Genomic DNA, 17665 nt, shown 5'->3' with positions numbered 1-17665 from the left:
CAGGTATTTTTTTAAGTAGTGTTTTTCTATTATTTTTTTCTGAGTATAAAAATAACATGTTTATCTAGAAAATTTTTAAATACTGAGGGGGAAAAAAAAACCAAGAATACAATAAAATTACCTTCCAGTATTCCTCAGACACATAGTTGTCCATTGTTAATATTTTAGGAGATAAACATGTGTGACTGTTTTGTAACAGATAATAGCAATGATTAATATCTAAGTAAAGTGTTGCATGCTCTTACCCCACGTTGTTCGGAACATTCCCTCATGTGCTTCAGGATTCTTTGAAGATACAGTTTCTAAGTACAACAGACATTTTTTATGTATGTGGGAAGTGTACTCTATTTAATCAAGTTCGCTTTCTTCTTATTAGCACAAATACCTTTACAATGTTGGTAGATGATTGGGTCAGATGAACATTTTAAATACTTTTGATTGTATTACCAAGTGACTTCCCAAATGGGTCAGATCACACTTCATACCCCACTCAATCTAGGAGTAGAGTTGAGAGGGTGCACTTTATGTCTTGTCTACTGGGTTTTCTTTTATGACCTTTGCCTTTTTCCCCCATAGGAATGTTTGTCTTTATTATTGATTCCTAAGGCCTCTTTATAGGTTAAGCCCTTAACCCTTTGTTACATGGAACGCTGGCAGATTATTAGTCTTTGGTCTGCATTTTCTTTTTGCTTTTGGTGCGTTTTGAGCTAAACTATATTTGCAGTTCTGTCTTTGCCTTCTGGATCCTAATGTTTAAGAACTCATGGATTTTCTTTTAGTTGTTGTATGTTTTATTTTTAATATGCAGCTCTGAGTTTTCCTAGGAACTTATTTTGGTATTGTGTTACACCTGCTTAGATTTTTCCACCCATGGCTAGAACTCTCTCTCCCATTCCATGTGTTGTCTGTGGTTGAGTTTGCCGGCGGCCTTCCTTCCTCTTCTGTCTTTGAATTTGGATGAATCCCAGATTACTTTGGCCAATCATATATGGCCGAAGTCATGCTGTACCTGTTGCAGGAGTAGTCCTTAGCGGCCTGAGAACGGCCTCTTCGAAGTCAGCTGCCATGCTGTTAGAAGTCCCCATGCTCTGCAGCGGCCGTGAGGAGGCTTTGCCGCTGACAGCCAGCACGTGAGAAGTCTACGCAGTCCCCCCTTCAGCTCTAGCTGACATCCGGCCACAGTGCGTGAGGCCCGGAGTGAGAAGCACGCCGCCGAGCCCAGTCAACCAACCCTGGCCATATCATACAAGGTCCTAATAAATTGTTGCTTTAAAGGCCGTAAATTTGGGGGTGGGTTGTTATGTAGCAATACATAATCAGAACATAAGGATTCAGCTTTTATCCCCCCGAACAACAGAGAATTGCTCTACTATGGAAAACTGAACAGCCTCCTTCCCTCGGCTCATGTGTAATGCGCCATTGTGTGCTGACTTATTAGGTATCTGAGGTCATGACCTTTTGCTTCTCTTGTTTTTTTCTCCAGTTCTGTAGCCTTCTTTCAGTGTTCACAATTTTTACTTTCTTAGCTCTATAGTGTATTTATTTTCTTCTTCAAAGCCTCTTGGACGGTTAGCAGAGTTCATTCTTTCAGAAGAATTTTAGAATCCGTTGTCAAGGTAGTGAGTAAGGAAGGGCACATTAGCACTTCGCAATCAATCATGGTTCCTGACCTGAATGATGTTGTCCGCGGGAGTTGTTTGGCAATGTCTGGACAGACTTTAGTTTTGGATGTCACAACTGGGGGAGTGCTAGTGGCATCTAGTGGGTAGAGGCTAGAGATGCCGCTCGACACCCTACAATGTCCAGGGTACCCTCTCCCCAACACACACACACTCACACACACACACACATACACACACTCAGACGCACACACATGTGAATTACCTGGCACAAAATGTCAGTAGCAAGAGGCTGAGAAACTGTGGATTAAGGTTATGAAACAGTTTAGAAAAGTCAACACACTCTATTAGTTTTGGCACCTCGGAACACGTATATGTCTGTATTTATTCATGTCTTCAGAAAAAAAAGGAGTTTTCTTCATATTACCTGCTATTCCTAGGTATTTTTACCCTAAAGTAATTTCCCTTCACACTTTAAAACTCATAATTGAGAATATATAAGAAATCTACTGCTTTTGCCCTATTTACATTGTGACTTGTCGCCTGATCGAATTTCCTTTTTACATAGGGTGATTTTTAGTACATTCTGTTGCATTTTATAGGTAGATGGAATTCCTGAAATTTAATTTGGTGGAAGGTGTGGAGAGTAAACTCAGTATTTACTCAGAAAATGTTGGAGCTAGAAGGAACTTGGGAGGTTCCTTAATCCCTTGCCTTCATGTAAATGATGACAGATCTGAGACCTAGAAAAGTTAGTTTACCTGCCTCAAGTCACATAGCGTAGCAGTCTCGAGAAGAAAGCAGCACACACAAAATTAGCCTTTGGATGAGAGTATTGACAATCTTCATGGTTTACATAAAAATTGAGAACGCCACACTGGGTTTTAAAGCCTCTGGGGATGTCGCAGAGCACTGGCAATGAGTTTAGGAACCTTGCCTCCCAGCCTCTTCCCGGCCTCGTCTGCAGTGTCCTGGCAACCTGTCTGTGCGTTCTTCCCGGGGCAAGAACTCTGCCTCACAAAGCGTCCCCAAGTCACTTCTGCTTGCTAGAAAGTTCTTCCTTTGGGTGAGTTGCGCTCTGCCTTCTTGAGGCCAACACACTCTTTATGGGTGAATGGTGTTGGAAGGGTCGAAGTTCCGGTTTCCAGGTGGACAAGCCCTGTGTGAACTGAGCGTCCCATAAATACTTGTCAGATAGAGTTTTACATGAAGTTTTTTGATCTTTTTCTTTTTTCTTTCTTTTTTTTTTTTTTTTTTTGAGAGGCCTTAGGTAAGAGTTCAGTCCAAGGAGGACTGAGCATCCTAGCCCCAAATACCCCTGAGGTTCTCCTTTCCTTGGGGACTTCAGCTGAGGCTCTCTCCAGCTGGAGAGGCTATGAGCAGGTCTAACTAGGAACAGAAGATTCTTGTGATTCATTACCGGCAGGGTTGTGTGCCAAGGGGACTCCATCCGAACTCATGGACATAATGAAGAGCACTTTCTTTATTTCGGACCTCCGAAGGCAGAATTTTGCCTCAGAACAAAGACAGAGACAGAAAGGCCACATGTAAAGGAACCTCCTCGGTGCATGGTTGCTCACTGGACAGTTGTTCAGCAATTATTATTATTCCAGAACATGATCATTGACTTATAGCCTCGCTCATTGCTTATAAACTTTCTTGGAGATAGGAGTCTTTTAAAAACTTATGCTGTCAAGTTTGATATGTTGAAATTAGATTTCCCCCCCATTCCTTAACTAGATGCCTGCTATCCTGGAGCAGCCTGATTATTGGTCCCAGGGCACGTTTACCTGGGGCAGATGGAGAGTCAGGCGCTGGTCCCACTAGAAGCTGGGGCTCATCTGTGGTTCAGCTAAAACCCAAGGTTTAAGAGATTGAAGCAAACTCAAACTGGACCTCCTTTTTTTGTTTTTTTTTTTAACTATTGAAGAGAAACAATCTCATTTCTCTTCGTTCCTGAAAACTCATAGATTTTGTCTGATCTGGGAAAGTGGTATCTTTTGTATCCTTTAGGCTTGTGGACAAAGGGAAGGAGAAATCTGGGGGCACTGAAAGACTCAGTTTTTGGATGGAAATGGGATTTCTCTTTAGGCATCATTGTAAGGTCGGGGGTCTCTGTGTCCCTTGTCACTCCTGATGCCCTTTTCTGGGCTTACTCCTTTTCTCCTCCAACTGTTCATCTCTTCCTGATTGCTCCTGTCCCCAATTCAGTTTTCATTGTGTAGGAGGAGCCCCGCCATCTGCCATCGCCATTCTATTTTGAAGGCGAAAGACATTGTAAACTGCCTCAGAGGTATCTGCACCATTAAGCATCATTTATAACTGACAGTCCCATGAAAATAGTAGGATGCCGTAGAAAAGGAGATTAGTTAGGCACCTGACTTCCTGGAATTTTTGTCCTGACTCTGCCGCTAACTAGCCGTGTGTGCTGGGGATAGTCACGTTCCCTCTCTGGACTTGAACTTTACCACCTGTATCATAAGGAGGTTGGAAACTATTCCTTCTTGGCATGTAAATTTATGAATTCAGAGCATGGTGGGAGCAAGGATGCATCTTTTCTCATGAAGGAAGTCCTTGAAATGATTTCATTATTTATTCTGGTTTAAAGTTAGTCTTTTAGACTGTGAGAGATAAAAGGTTCTCCTTGTGATCTGCACGTAGGAAAGGAAATTAGCCCTTGCTAAGCATCTGGTTTTTGCCCAGCTAGGGGCTAGATTATTTTTTATATGATCTCACCATGCTAGGCATGACAGGGAGGTTTAGTCTCAGGGGTTTGGTCAAGTTCACACAGTTGCATAGCCACAGACCAAACTTGGCTTCCTGGCCTTGTGACTGGCCTCGGGCCTGTCCCCCCATGTCTCCATACCACTGACCACACCCACCTCTACCTCCACATCTCTCTCCTCCTTCCGTGACTATTTTTACAGGAGCAGCCTCATGCCTAGGGACAGGTGACAGCTGATGACACTCTGCTTTCATGTCAGTGCAGTTTTGAAAGATAAAATCTTGTGTTACTGAGGCAGAATTTTAAAGATTTTATTTATTTATTTGACACAGAATGAAAGAGAGAGAGAGAGAGAGAGAGAGCATGCACATGAGTGGGGGGAGGGGCAGCGGGAGAGGAAGAAGCAGACTCCCCTCTGAGCAGGGAGCCCAATGTGGGACTCGAGCCCAGGACCTCGGGACCATGACCTGAGCTAAAGGCATACACTTAATCGGCTGAGCCTCCCAGGGACCCCACTGAGGCAGGATTTTTTTTTTTTTTTTAAAGAAAAGATCCCCTTTAAAGTTATTTGTATTCCTAAGGATAGGCTGGTTTCTAGTAGAAAGGGTCCCTATGAAATGTTGGGCTGGGTGGGAGGTTGCCCCTTCAGGGTACCTCATATTTATTTCTTGCTGCACCTGACGCATTGTGTAATTGTGCTTGTCTCTGTGTGTGTGTGTATATGTCTGAGTGCGTGCACACACACCTCTCATGTTCTTATTTGGTATATATGTGGTATATACTCGATGAATGTGTGCACTCAGAACTGCTCAACAAAGAGAACATTAGTCAGTCCCTTCAGTAGTGAGATGTATGTAGGTGAGTATTTTCGTATCACGTTCCTGAAGATCACGGTCATTGTCACCATCACATCCTCCTCAGTGTCCCCAACAGCCTTGTGGTCTCACCTTATTCCACCAGACATGGAGTGTGTGCTGTAATTGTCTTGCTCTGTGTTTTTGCTGCTCTTACCATGCTGTTCAACCACGGGATGAATGAGTGAACAAATGAAGGTGATGTTATCCACCCCAAATTCCTGAGAGTGAGAAGGAGCACCTAAAGGACATTTAGCCAGTACTGTGGAGGTTAGAAGAGTGTCCCCTGTTTCTGCACACACTCATGACCCCATTTGTGGCCCCCAAACAGTGCAAATTAAGGTACCATTCCTGACTGTTGCTTACATGTGGAAACCGGGGTGTGAGAGGCTGTGGTGCTGAGTGTTCATGGGTTGGGAGAAGACTCAGCATCCAGTTGTCCTGTCTCCTCCCCAGTTTAGTAGTATTTGTCCCATTGTGTAGAGGTTGATGGCTAATAAGGGATGCACTCTTCGGCATCCTTGTGTGATTTGGAGCAGGACTAGCTGGGTTTGACTCCTCACTCCTCACGTTACTGTGTTTTTTGGATCCTCAGGTTGCCTTCTCTGTCAGATGGGCTGGTAATGATCAGAACTGTGCCCCAAGGTGAGTGGGTTCACCCAGGCAGAGCGCCACATATCCTCCGCGGTGCCAAGCAAGCCTTCCGTTACTGTCAGCTCTCTTGTGTTTTTGGTGTGTAGATGTATTATCATTAATAGTAGTAATAATAGCAGCAGCAAATAAGAGTGCAAGGTCTTGGTGTGGAAATATGATCACCGTGTCGATATCTGAGTAACCCCACACCTCCGTCCTGGTGCTTCTGAGTGGCTAAGGAGAAGGGGAAGGAGAGAGGAGTGTGTTAGACTCTGTTTCCATAGAGGGCTTCACAGAAAAGGTGACCAGGCCAACAGTTCACTGCATCCAGAGGGCGGAACTGTGTGTGCTGGGAGGTGTAGTCTGTCTGGTCGGGGGTGGGAGCAGGGGTGGGCTTGGATTCTGGACCGCCAAGGACCTGGGGCCTCCTGTGAGTGCTGCGAGCGAAATGATGTAGTCAGATCCCATCCAGGATCTGCGATAATTAGTAAGAGTTTTCCTGAACTTCTTTTCACTATAATAAGAAAGAGGCGGGAGGGAGTGAGAGCTAAAGCGCTCTCGGTGTTCAAGTTAAATGTTAACTCCTTTGTGTAGTTAACAACTAACTTACCTTTTTCTTTTGCAAAAAGGGAAAAGAGAAGGAGAAAACACAATGCAGCAGGAATCACCTAACTTAAAAAAAAAAAAAAAATCCCATTTGCTTTTGTGGTTGCTTGTTTTCGAGGTGATACCTACGCAGCAATTAGAAAGATGTCTGCAAACTTGAACCTCGGACTGCAGACTCACCTTCGTGCGCTCCCCGTGTGGCTTCGGCAGGGTTCTCAGAGCCTTAGCTATTTTCGAACACATTCCTAGTTTAGCCATTAGAAAATTATGGGTTTTATTTGTATAAACTCAGCGGCTAAAACAGCACTTCCAGAAAGGTGGGTGAGCTCATCGCGGCCGTCTGAACCAGGCAAGTTAATGACCTGCCCAGCATTGTTTGTGCGGCCAGCGCTGGCTGGCTGACTTCACCCGCGTTTCCACTTGAAGGGAGACATTGTTTCCTTGGCTGCACTTGTCAGATGCTTTTCTCTTCGGCACACCAGCCTTTGCTAAACGTCCTAGCTGTCCCTGAATGTGCCCGCCGGGACACTGTGAAGCCGAAGAGCCAGGTAGCCCTGGAAATCTAAGCAAAGTACTCTGCACAGCTGCCCGAGGCCCCCAGCCAAGAGAAAGGTGGCAACACCTCTGCCCCCCACACCTTTCCACAAGCAGACCCTGGCTCTGGTGCGGAAGCTCCCCCCGGGGGAGGGCCTCCGACTTCCAGCCCGTCTAAATGTCAGTGACCAGACAGCCTGGGAACATGAACAGCTTAAGCACTCGGTGATTTGCTGAGGCTTCTGGTCAGTTTTCAGGAGGAGCAATGGTGACGTACCATGTGGACGGAGGAGGTCGGAGGTACGTGGAGGAAGGGGTCAGGGCTGGCGGAGCCCGTGTCCGCTGCGAGGAGTCACGGGGCAGCCTGACGCGGAACGTCAGGAACTTAGGGTGCGCCCTGCATTGTGCTCCGTTTGCTGCGGGAACGAGCGGCCGGAAGAGGGGACTTGCCGTGCACTTAGAAACGTGAACACCGAGCGCTAGGGCAGGTGCCAGCGAAGCGTCAGAGGCAGCCGGTGGGGCACCGTTGGTGTAAGGGTGCGTTAGACGCTGAAGATGCTGTTCCGCAGACAGTCAGCGCGTAGAAAGGAAAGCAAAGTCGTTTCTAAAAGTCAAACTGACTGCTCTTCACAGCCGCTGCCAAATAAAATCCTGGCACGCTGGCTCCGGCCTCGCTTTAAATGAGCAGTTTTTGCCTTATCCTCCCCTTCCGCTGTTTATCTAGAGGGCTGTTTAATTTTTATTACGAGGCTAATCCCTGGATTAAAGACATAAGACATTCCATCTGTAAGTAGGAGCGTAGGTGTTTGGGGTGAATTTCTGTACTGGAGCAAAATCGAATTCACTGTGGAGGGGATTGTAACCGCAGATGCTAATTTAGAAATCTGTTTGCCAGATTCAGGTGACTTTGTAAGACTTTTATTCTTTTCCGTCTTATGCATTTGTGCACACATTCTTGGGAAGATTGCTGCGGGGTAGTGTTGCATGTCAGAGAGGAGGGAAGTTTAGTTATTAACCCCACATAGAGGGTAAGGGGGGCAACAGGCAGGCTGTGGAATGAGGAAAAGGCCGGGTTGAAACATTTCCAAGAGGTATTTTTGTTGTTTATGCTTGTTAATTATTAATGTTAATTATTGATGGAAAGCGGTTTTAAGTTACATGCCACACATTGTTTAGAAATAAATTATCGCACTTCTTATCTGGAACTATAGTAGATATTAAACTATTTCAAATAATCAATATATACTAATTTAGGAAGAGCCTTCTTCTTCAGTGTTATAAACAAGAAGCCTTGAATTTCTGGTTCATAAAGAATTGGTTTTGTGAAAATGTACTTTTCCCTCAGCTTTGGGTGGATTTTAAAGCTAAGTGAGTATGTTAAGAACTTTATTTGACCAAATGAAGTCAATAATTAAAAAGTATCTTTAGAACAAGTATATATGTCATGCAAAACACATAGGTAATACACAAAGCTTCGTAAGTTAACACTGCCAAATTAATTGTGAGTATTGTGCTTTGTCTCAAATATTGGTGCCTTTTTAGAGATGTAGTCTACGATCATCCCAGTTTCTTGGAAATGAACTTCTAGGGAGTTTCCGAGCCTTGTGGTTTATTGTATAGCTTTAAATGAAGTATTGTGTTCAGATTTCAGTGGGCAGGTATGTATGTACAGGACTGATGTTAACTCTGGGACTCAGAGCTGGTTGATGTTCATATTGTGTGTGAGAGGTGTGGGGGCAGGAGAGGGTAGGGGAGGAGAGGAGAGGGCTGAGGGCGTGGGTGGTAGAGATGGAAGGTCTCTCTGACTGATTGGGAACTGATAGGGCTTGGAGACATTGCTCTCAGAGGCTGAAAAAGTCAATATTTATGCTTCTTAGGAATTGTGGGCTTTTTGAGTGTTAGTAGATTCATTTCCCCCTGAGTCTTAAGTCCTGTCTGTTGGGTTTCCCATGGGCTTTACCCATTCTGATCAGTAGGCTCTACTGAATATCACAGTAGTTATGTGCGAAGGTACCAGTCCTTGGCAACCCAAGGAGTTGTTCGGTTGTAGAATATAGGACACACAGTCATACGGTCTCTGGGGTTTGTTTAGTGTTTGTCTGGGTGGCCTCTGGGGGTGACCCGATTGGTGTATATTCGCAGCAGGGGGAGTTTGTAGTAGTGGCTCGAAGATCTTACCTAAGGTGGAATAAGTAGGCTGATCCTGGATCAGTTCATTCTCTTCCTGATCTGAAAGACTTGCCCACTGACCTCATCCAGAGCTCGGTGTTTGATCTCTGTGAGCAGTTGATTCACTACTTTTGAAAGCCCCAAGCTCTGATCTCAGATTCTCTGAGAGATCTGGGAAGGTCTCCTTTACCTATATGAAGTTTATGGCCCATTAAACCTTGCTTTTGATGGGCTCACTTCATTTGGGAAAGAAAAATTCTGCATTTGTAGAAAATGAAGGACACTTGCCTTTTTCAAGGAAGCTGCCAGCTCTTGGTTTCTCCAGAGAGGATTACTGGTGAAGACAGTTATGAAGAGAACAAGTAACTCTTTTGAATGTAGAACATGTTCTTGCTTAAATATTTCCCAGAACAATTCTAGAGAAATATAATACAGGTAAGTTTTGTTATGCTCTCATTGTGAGTTATGTTTACGAGAAGCAAAAATAGGATTAGAATCATAGAGGAAGAAGAAAAGCTTTTTTGTACCAGTGGTTTATGTTTTATATCACATGAATTCTAACCATTTATAAAATTATCTGGTTTCTTGCCCCTACTCATGGTTGATTTTTTTTTCTTTCTTTTTCCATCTAGAGACCTTTGAATTATTTTTATTCATAAGTGAAAAATGTATTACAGCTTTATTTCCTTTTATTAATAGTTCCTTCTTGCCCTTAACCACATCTCTGACTTTTTGGCGTGTAAAGTCCAATGAGCTCATGCTTAATCATGTATAAACAACCGTCTAATTATATGGTTTTGAATTTTCATTTGACCGACTAAACAAAAATGACACAGAAAAAGAGAGACCTGACAGCCTCCCCGTCTTTGGATACCTGGCCTTTCTCTTCCTCACTCTCTCTTCACGCATTTAGTAAAATGCATGTTAAAACTTATCAGAAAATCACTTTGCATTTGCCAAGACTCTGTGGCAAAATTGTTCTTTTCAAGGCTACATGTCAAAAAAACAAATGAGTCGAGCTGAATTATATGTCTTCTTTACAAATTTCTTTCGGACTCTATTCTTTCCTCCTCTGGACGGAGGTGTTACCTCAGTTCCTTGTGCTGCTGGTGTCGGATGACAGAGCAGCCAGTCTTCATGGAGCAGGATTTCTCAACCTTCATTCCTCCGCCGGCTCACCTGAGGTACAATAACAACCATCTCAGCTGCCATGTTTTCCCACCCTCCCCCAAGCCGTTCGGACACATTTTTGAAAGAAGGTAGTGGGAAAATCTTTCCAAACAAAGGTGCTCACTGTGTTTAAACAGGGAAGGAAAAAGCTGTCCATTCCCTTGGTCCTAGAGTTCTGAACAAGGAGCAAGATCTCTTTTGAACCTTGAGATGGTTTCCCCACAGGTAAGCGTGGTGTGCTTGATAGAAGACGACCAAAGAAAAGATATACCCCCCTTTTACTACTATTTTTTTCTAGATATGTCACAAGGTGAGTACCTAAAAGAGTAGGTTTGGCTAATTAGTATTTAACAGCTATGAGAGAGAAGAAAGGGAATGGGACACCTGTGAACTTCTGCCAAAGTGATCTATTTTCTCACTAACTCCTCAGCCTTAAAATGTAATTTGATTTCTCCAAGTCTGTGACTCTGAAACATGCACATCTCTAAGCACTGACTGATTTTATAGACTAGATGGGGTAGGTTTATTTGGATGCAGATTATATGGACTATATTTTGAGAATTTAGAGTGGTCTTGCTAAGATTTATATCTAAACAGTCATCCTCCTGAAAATATTTTATTTTTAATTTTTTTTTAGAGAGACAGCGAGAGAGCACGTGCACGCATGCTCATTTGGGGGTCGAGGGGGAAAGGGAGAGGGAGAGAGAGAATCTCAAGCAGATTCCATGCTGAGTGTAGAGCCCTATATGGGGCTCGATCTCACGACCCCGAGAGCATGACCTGAGCTACAACCAAGAGTCGGACGCTTACCTGATTGAGCCACTAGGCTCCCTCTCAGTGAAAATATTTTAGAGACACCTTCGTAATTTACTTCACCAATGCATGTACAAGAAATGTGTTTTTTTGAATTATTTATTTTAAACCAAAACACATGGGCTTCCAAGACCCCATCTTGTTGATGAGCAAGAAATCTAATCTCAGTCATTTTTGCCTGGGGTGCCTGATGCCTTGCCAGGGTGAGACAAGATCCCAGCATCCTTGTACAGAGCAGAGCATGCTAAGAGCTTTCCTGATTCATGGTCCACAGGGTCTTGCTGAGGTACCCACTGGCCAAGGCCAGAAGTTGCTGCTGTGTATATTGCTTGGGCGCAGGGACCTGCTGCAGCTGGAGCGCAGACCTGGAGTCTGCCCTTTGTACGTTTGTCGTGCAGCCATGAGCCCCCTCTCCCCCAACACGCACACACTGCCTTCCTTGACTTTGGGTGCCCTCCCCTTCTCCTGGCTTCCTCCTCAGGGGCAATCCTCTCTGTCCCCATAGCTTTTTTTAGCACCTGGATAATCGCAGTGGATTTAGGGTTTTGCACAGAACTAGGAAAGAGGATACCATCAAAGAGTATCTACTTTTTAGGTCTCTGAGAATAACTTCTCTCAGACAAAGGAGTACCAATTACAAATCCTAGCTCAACAAATTTTCCTGCCATATTCCTGGACTGCCAATGGGCTTTAGAGCATCGAGTCCAGAATCTACAGCCTAGAGGCACAATGAGCAGCCCTGGGGGACTTCTGGGTATAGGAAGCTGGGTACTGTCTGGTTCTAGAAGATGGGTGATTGAATTTTTATTGTGAGAAAGTGTAATCTCCATCATCATCTGCCTTTTCTCTGGGTCTCATGCTTCTGGGCATCCCATCTGGACTTGCAGGCCTATGTAGCATATGTAACAGAAAATATTTGTCGTAGAGTATGTGTCCCTTTGGACAGTTTTGAGGAATTATTGCTTGAAGGAAAACAAAGGTTAGCCTAGCAGCTTTTAATGATAACTATATAGCCTTGACTTTGAGAACTAAGAAGTCATCTCTAATATGAAGGAGTGAATGGGATTTGCCCCTGAACCAGCTCTTAGATGCTGGGAAAAAAAAAAAGTTCATTGGTTTATATTGAGTAGTTTAGACTACAGTGCCTTATGTTGAGTGTGCGTGTGCGCGCGGGCTTGCGTGTGCGTGTGTAGAGAAAGGAAGGCAGATTAATATTCCCCTCCGTTCAGTAATGCAAGGACAAAGACCTGTCAACAAGTGTCGCCCCCCGGTCCATACAGGGAGCCGCCTCACCGTTGGGCAGCTTTGCCTTTTCTCATTCCGTCTTTTGGTTAACTTGGAGGGGGGAAGACATGATCTTGATTCCTGGAGAAGGGTTTGGAATCTAGTACAGGCCCTGGAATTGGAGTTTGGAATTCTGACGGCCCTTTAACAACCTTCTTTTTTGTTTCCTTTATAAGGCCATTTGGGGTTGCTCTGCCTCTGCTTCTGCCCGACCTGTCCCAGGGCCTCAGCCCTGCACCTGAGATCATAGCAGTATCTCCCTAGCTTGGTTTCCTGCGTCTAGTCTTTGCTCTGTTTCCATAGGTGCGGGAAGTAGTTGGACTATCCCCCTCATGGATCTTCGCCACACCCATGCCTATACACCTCCTATAGCATTTTTGGTGGGGAGGCGAGGAGGCTGGCCTTGGAGGTCCTATATAATCTGGGAATCCTTCAGTAAGAATGGGAATACCCAGGGCTCACAGAACACAGCCTGTGTGCTGGGCACTATTCTCCGTGTTTTACATACATTGGGTCGTTAATTCTCCAGACAGCATTAGGGAGGTAGGTGCAAGTCCCATCTCCATTTTCCAGGTTAGGAAACAGAGGCACAGAGAGTCTAAGGAACTGGCCCGAGGTCACGCGGCTGGGGAGTGAAGCCCTTCTGGCCCTAGCATTTTTCTCGCCGCGCGCCCACGCTGCTTGCCGGCCACTTGCCCTCCGCCCCTCTGGCCCGCGCAGCGTCCAGGGGCCCGGACCGGGTCTACTGCTCCACAGCGCCCCCTCTGGTGCGTGCAGATCTTGTTCTGGCCTGGACTCCGCGTGTGCTCAGCAGCACGGCGACCCAGCTGAAGATCGGGTGTTTCTTCATTGTTGCACGTGTTGCTTAAAATTCTCTCCAGCTGGTCAGAAGCTCTTGTGGGGAAGCTCAACGGCCTGAGGCTCCACTGGCAGCACGGCACCAAGCCCACAGAGCGTGCTCCATCAATACGACCTGACCAAGGGGGACAGAGGCGGCTTCCTCCCATTCAAGTGTGCACCGCCCCTCCTCTGCTCCCGGCCTTTCTTACTGTTGGGGGAAGCCCTGTCTTAACAGAGCCCACGTAAGAATTGCATCTTGAACCCCTTCACGTTCGCAGATCACTCCCCTGCTTTAACCCTGTGAAATCAGACGGTAAGCAAGCATCGTCTGGCCGGTCGGTGGGCCCGCACACCTCGGAGCACACACTCTGGCTCTGCCATCAGAGCCGCGGTACACAAATAACCCAGCACCGAGCAGTCCCTTCCGGCCTGCTCGGCTCCTCTGCTGCTGCTTCCGCCTTGCCGAGCTCTGATTTGCTTATTGAAACAATAGATCTACTCTCTTCCCATGGGATTGTTCGAAAATTTGTCCAGGGAAAAGCAGTAAAATGTGCTTACATTTCCTCTTTGGTTTTCTAGGCTAATTGTTGGTGAACTTTATTTAACACTCTTGCTAAACTGAGAGTCTCTGCGGAGCCCAGCAGCTTTCAGTTAACTTGGCAAATCATTACAAAGGAGAACAGAAGGGTCAGCATAAGCACTCTGTACTAATTAGTTGATAATTGATGTACAATAGCTGACTGATGGGACTTTAGCATATAAACTTGGGGAATGTTGTTTAATATATCTTTACATCTTTATGAGGTGGTTGGGAGCAGTGTATTAATAACATCTTATCAGGAGGGCCCGGTGGTGGGGAGATGGATTGAGGCTTCATGTCCAGGAATCCAGGGCACTAAGTGGTACAGAAGGGAATATGATATTTTTTAATCTCTCGAGGTATAAATACGATTTCATTTAATGCAGGGATCAAATGAAATGAGTAATGCTAGCAATTCCATACTTGGGGGCCAGCATTCCTGAATGCTGACTAAGGTTAGCAGAGTGTTGGTGTGAAAGTTATATCCTTTGTGGGGTAAGCTTGGTAGGTGCCAGCTGCACTCCGAAGGGCAGAGTGGTAGGAGAAATGCACAACTCGTGGGAATCTTCATTAATCTGGATTCGGCTTTGGCCTGTTCATTGGCTGGGACGGGGTAACTCACTCTGGAATGGAGTCATGAAAGTTAGGCTTTAGGGGATCCCCCCCCTTTTCAAATGTGGTCTCCTGAATGCTTATCTCCCAGTTATGAAATCTCCAGCCTTACTCTAGCTCGCTCCCATAACTGCCGCCTTCTGCATTCTGTCGTTTGCCAGCACGTGGCTCGCTTCTGGTTCATGTGCTCCTGCAGCTTTTGTCCCTGAGTCCTCCAGATGAGTCTCGGGACAGCGAAGCTTCCAGGGAGGCAGGCCACAGCACTAGCCTGTCATCGGGCTTCGTTGGTTTGAGGTGGAGCCTGTGAATTTGCAGTTTTGAAGAGCTTCCCTGGTAGCACGGATAGGCAATGAGGTGCGGAGCTGTTGGGGAACACATACCATCCAGGTGGCCCACGGTCCGTCTGCTTCTTTCTCATGGCCAGACAGAGTCGCCTCCTGCAGGCAGCCCTGACTTCTCTTCCTTTCGCCCCAGTAAACGCCATGCCTGAGCCCTTCTGTTTCCATGACTACCATCTCCTTCTTGTTCATGTGTTCATTCTTCCTTCATTTCTAGCTCATTGTTTTCCAAAGGCTGTTTTTGAATATCAGTCTTGGGTGAGCTCACAGGGAAAGAAAAAAAAAATATTGCATATTATTTGCTCCTCTGGGAGTTACATGCGCTTGCATTTTTAAAGGCTCTGAAAGTAAAGGCTCTGTAATATAAAGATGTAGTTCACGTTCACTGTGTTAGGGTTTCCCAAAGCGGTTTGACTGTGGATCTCTCCATGACCTTGCCTTATGTTTCCATTGAAGATCCTTGGACTTCCTGAAGAATTTTGGGAAATGCCTTTGTGGTTAAAATTATTATTCTTCGTGGAACTGTCTGGTACTTGGATTTTTCTCCCGTCTCTGAATGCCTGTTTCTAGGATTCAGTTTCGTGCTTAATCCTACACCGGCCCTGGTCATTATCTGATTGTTCCTAGGTGCGCGTGCTTTGTCTCTACAGATTGTAAGTTTCATGGAGACAGGATGCTCTGTCCGTATTCCTTACCTCCCACAGGTCTTGTGCAGTTTTGAGCATTTGTAACATTTGCTGAATTGAAATGCTTTACCCCTGAATAGAAAACCAGTCATGTCATTCCGATTCTCACCATTTGGTGTTCTTAGCCATTTACCCATGCCTTGATGTATTTCAGAGTAACACTCGACACACTCACATATAGTCATTAAGTTGTCACTACTGTATCTCAGCAGTGAAACGTTACCAATTTGACAAAACACGGCATAGCAAGCTGAGTATGTTTAGTATGCAAGAATTTCTTATTTCTAGTTTTAGGGAGGCATATGAATGAAGGCTGGAGAGAATCTAAGAATAAGGTAGAATGGCAATGAGGAAAAAGGGAGGCCTGAAGCCTGGGGCCTGTCTAGAGAAGGACAAGTCTATTGTGTGTTGAGGAGAAGGTCTTAGAAGGGGAAGTGTCAGCCTTTAGTCCCCGGTCACTCTGGAGAAAAGAGTTGCTATAGACAATATCAGAAAGCACCAGAAATAAGTGCTTTAAAATAAAATATAATTAAAACTTACAGTGTATTTATTAAGTGCCAAACCACTAAACATATGACTTAGGTTAGATCTTTTAACCCTCAAAACAACTCATGAGGTGTGCACTAGTATTAATCCCATTTTAGAGATCAGGACAGTGAGGCACAGAGAGGTTAAGTAACTTGTCTAAGGTCACATGGCCAGTCCATGGTGGAGCTGGGGAGCTCACCCGTGCTCATAACTGTTGTGCCTATTTGCACTTGTTTTTTTTCCTTTTCTGTTTTTCTACTTTTCTATTTGCATTCAGTGCCCTGATGTGCGGTGACTTACTAACCTACCTCAGCATGAGTCTAAAACCTTTCCTTGAAATGCATGATCCTGGACTGGAAAACACTTGCTCTATAGGCTGTTCTTGGAAAAATTGGTAATATTTGAATACTTGAATAACAATGGTATATTACATGCCATTATTATGTCCTTGCTAAATGTCTTGAATTTGACGATTTTGCTATGGTTTTATGTATTTAGCAGTGAAGGACAGAAATCTATGACTTATTCTTAAATGGTTCAACAAATTAGTAATAATACAGTAAGCTTACATAGAAGGGATATGGACAGATAAAGAGGTAAATAAAATTTATTAATAGACAAAACAGTTTATTGTCCAATTCTTGCAACTTTTCTATAGTTTTGAAAAATTTTTAAAAGATTTTATATATTTATTAGAGAGAGAGAGAGAGAGGTAGTGAGAGAGAACACAAGCAGCAGGGAGGGGCACAGGGAGGCGTCGACTTCCCATTGAGCAAGGAGCCCAGCTCGGGACTCAATCCCAGGAACCAGAGATCATGACCTGAGCCGAAGGCAGAAGCTTAACTGACTGAGCCATCCAGGTCCCCCTAGAGTTTTGCAGTGTTTTAAAGCGAAAGGCTGGGAAGGAAACCCAGATCCTTAGAGGTGGTAAGACATTATACGGTTGATATATGGTGTATTGGCAGTGTATGGTGGTGGGGCACGTACTAACACATACTTACTCTTTTTTTTTTTTTTTAAAGATTTTTCCATTTATTTAACAGAGAGAGATCTCAAGTAGGCAGAGAGACAGGCAGAGAGAGAGGAGGAAGCAGGCTCCCCGCTGAGCAAAGAGCCGGATGCGGGGCTCGATCCCAGGACCCTGGGATCATGACCTGAGCCGAAGGCAGAGGCCCCAACCCACTGAGCCACCCAGGTGCCCCCATACTTACTCTTCTAATCCTCATTAACAACCGATGAGTTAGGTACTACTACTGTCCTCATTTTAGGGATAGGACACTGAGGCACAGAGACTTTAAAGACCTTGCCCATTGTCACACAGCCAGTGAGTTGGGGAGGCAGGACTCAGATCCTGATGTGTAGTATTATTTCTGTCTCCATAACACCCTGGATTTGTGTTAGGTTGAACCATAGAGAAAGTGCTTTTATTTGGTCATGTTTGAACTACACGGAAAGCCACCTCCCGTGATCCACTCTAGAAGCAGGGATCACCTCTTTTATAAGGAACAGTTGGTTTGGTGTCCATCTCTGTAGCCAGGATAAGGGCTCCATGGGGCCCGATTCTCTGTCCATCTGTCTCCAGGAACTCCTTGGCTTATGGCTGGCCTTCAGTTGAATGAACAGTAACAGCCAAAGAAACTGTGATTAGTTCTCCCAAACTCCCCCCAAGTGTAT

At 45.0% G+C, this 17665-nt stretch overlaps 1 protein-coding gene across 4 annotated transcripts in view; it reads left to right on the top strand.

Annotated features, from left to right (window-relative positions):
* The window catches only part of GLIS3 (GLIS family zinc finger 3), a 438277-nt gene that overhangs the window by 117969 nt on the left and 302643 nt on the right, over window positions 1-17665 (top strand). Inside the window, exon 1 of one of the 4 annotated variants that reach the window (XM_059411959.1) lies at window positions 6370-7271. The exons of the other annotated variants lie outside the window; for them this stretch is intronic. Within the exon in view, the coding sequence (XP_059267942.1) occupies window positions 7250-7271 (22 nt within the window). The 5' untranslated portion in view covers window positions 6370-7249. Of the gene's footprint in view, window positions 1-6369; window positions 7272-17665 lie in introns of those variants that run through there. 4 annotated transcript variants of the gene reach the window in all.

This window comes from Mustela nigripes, chromosome 9, assembly GCF_022355385.1.
Source record: "Mustela nigripes isolate SB6536 chromosome 9, MUSNIG.SB6536, whole genome shotgun sequence".
Taxonomy (NCBI): Eukaryota; Metazoa; Chordata; class Mammalia; order Carnivora; family Mustelidae; genus Mustela; species Mustela nigripes.
The sequence above is the reverse complement of the archived record's forward strand: the minus strand, read 5'-3'. Positions and strand labels throughout refer to the sequence as shown.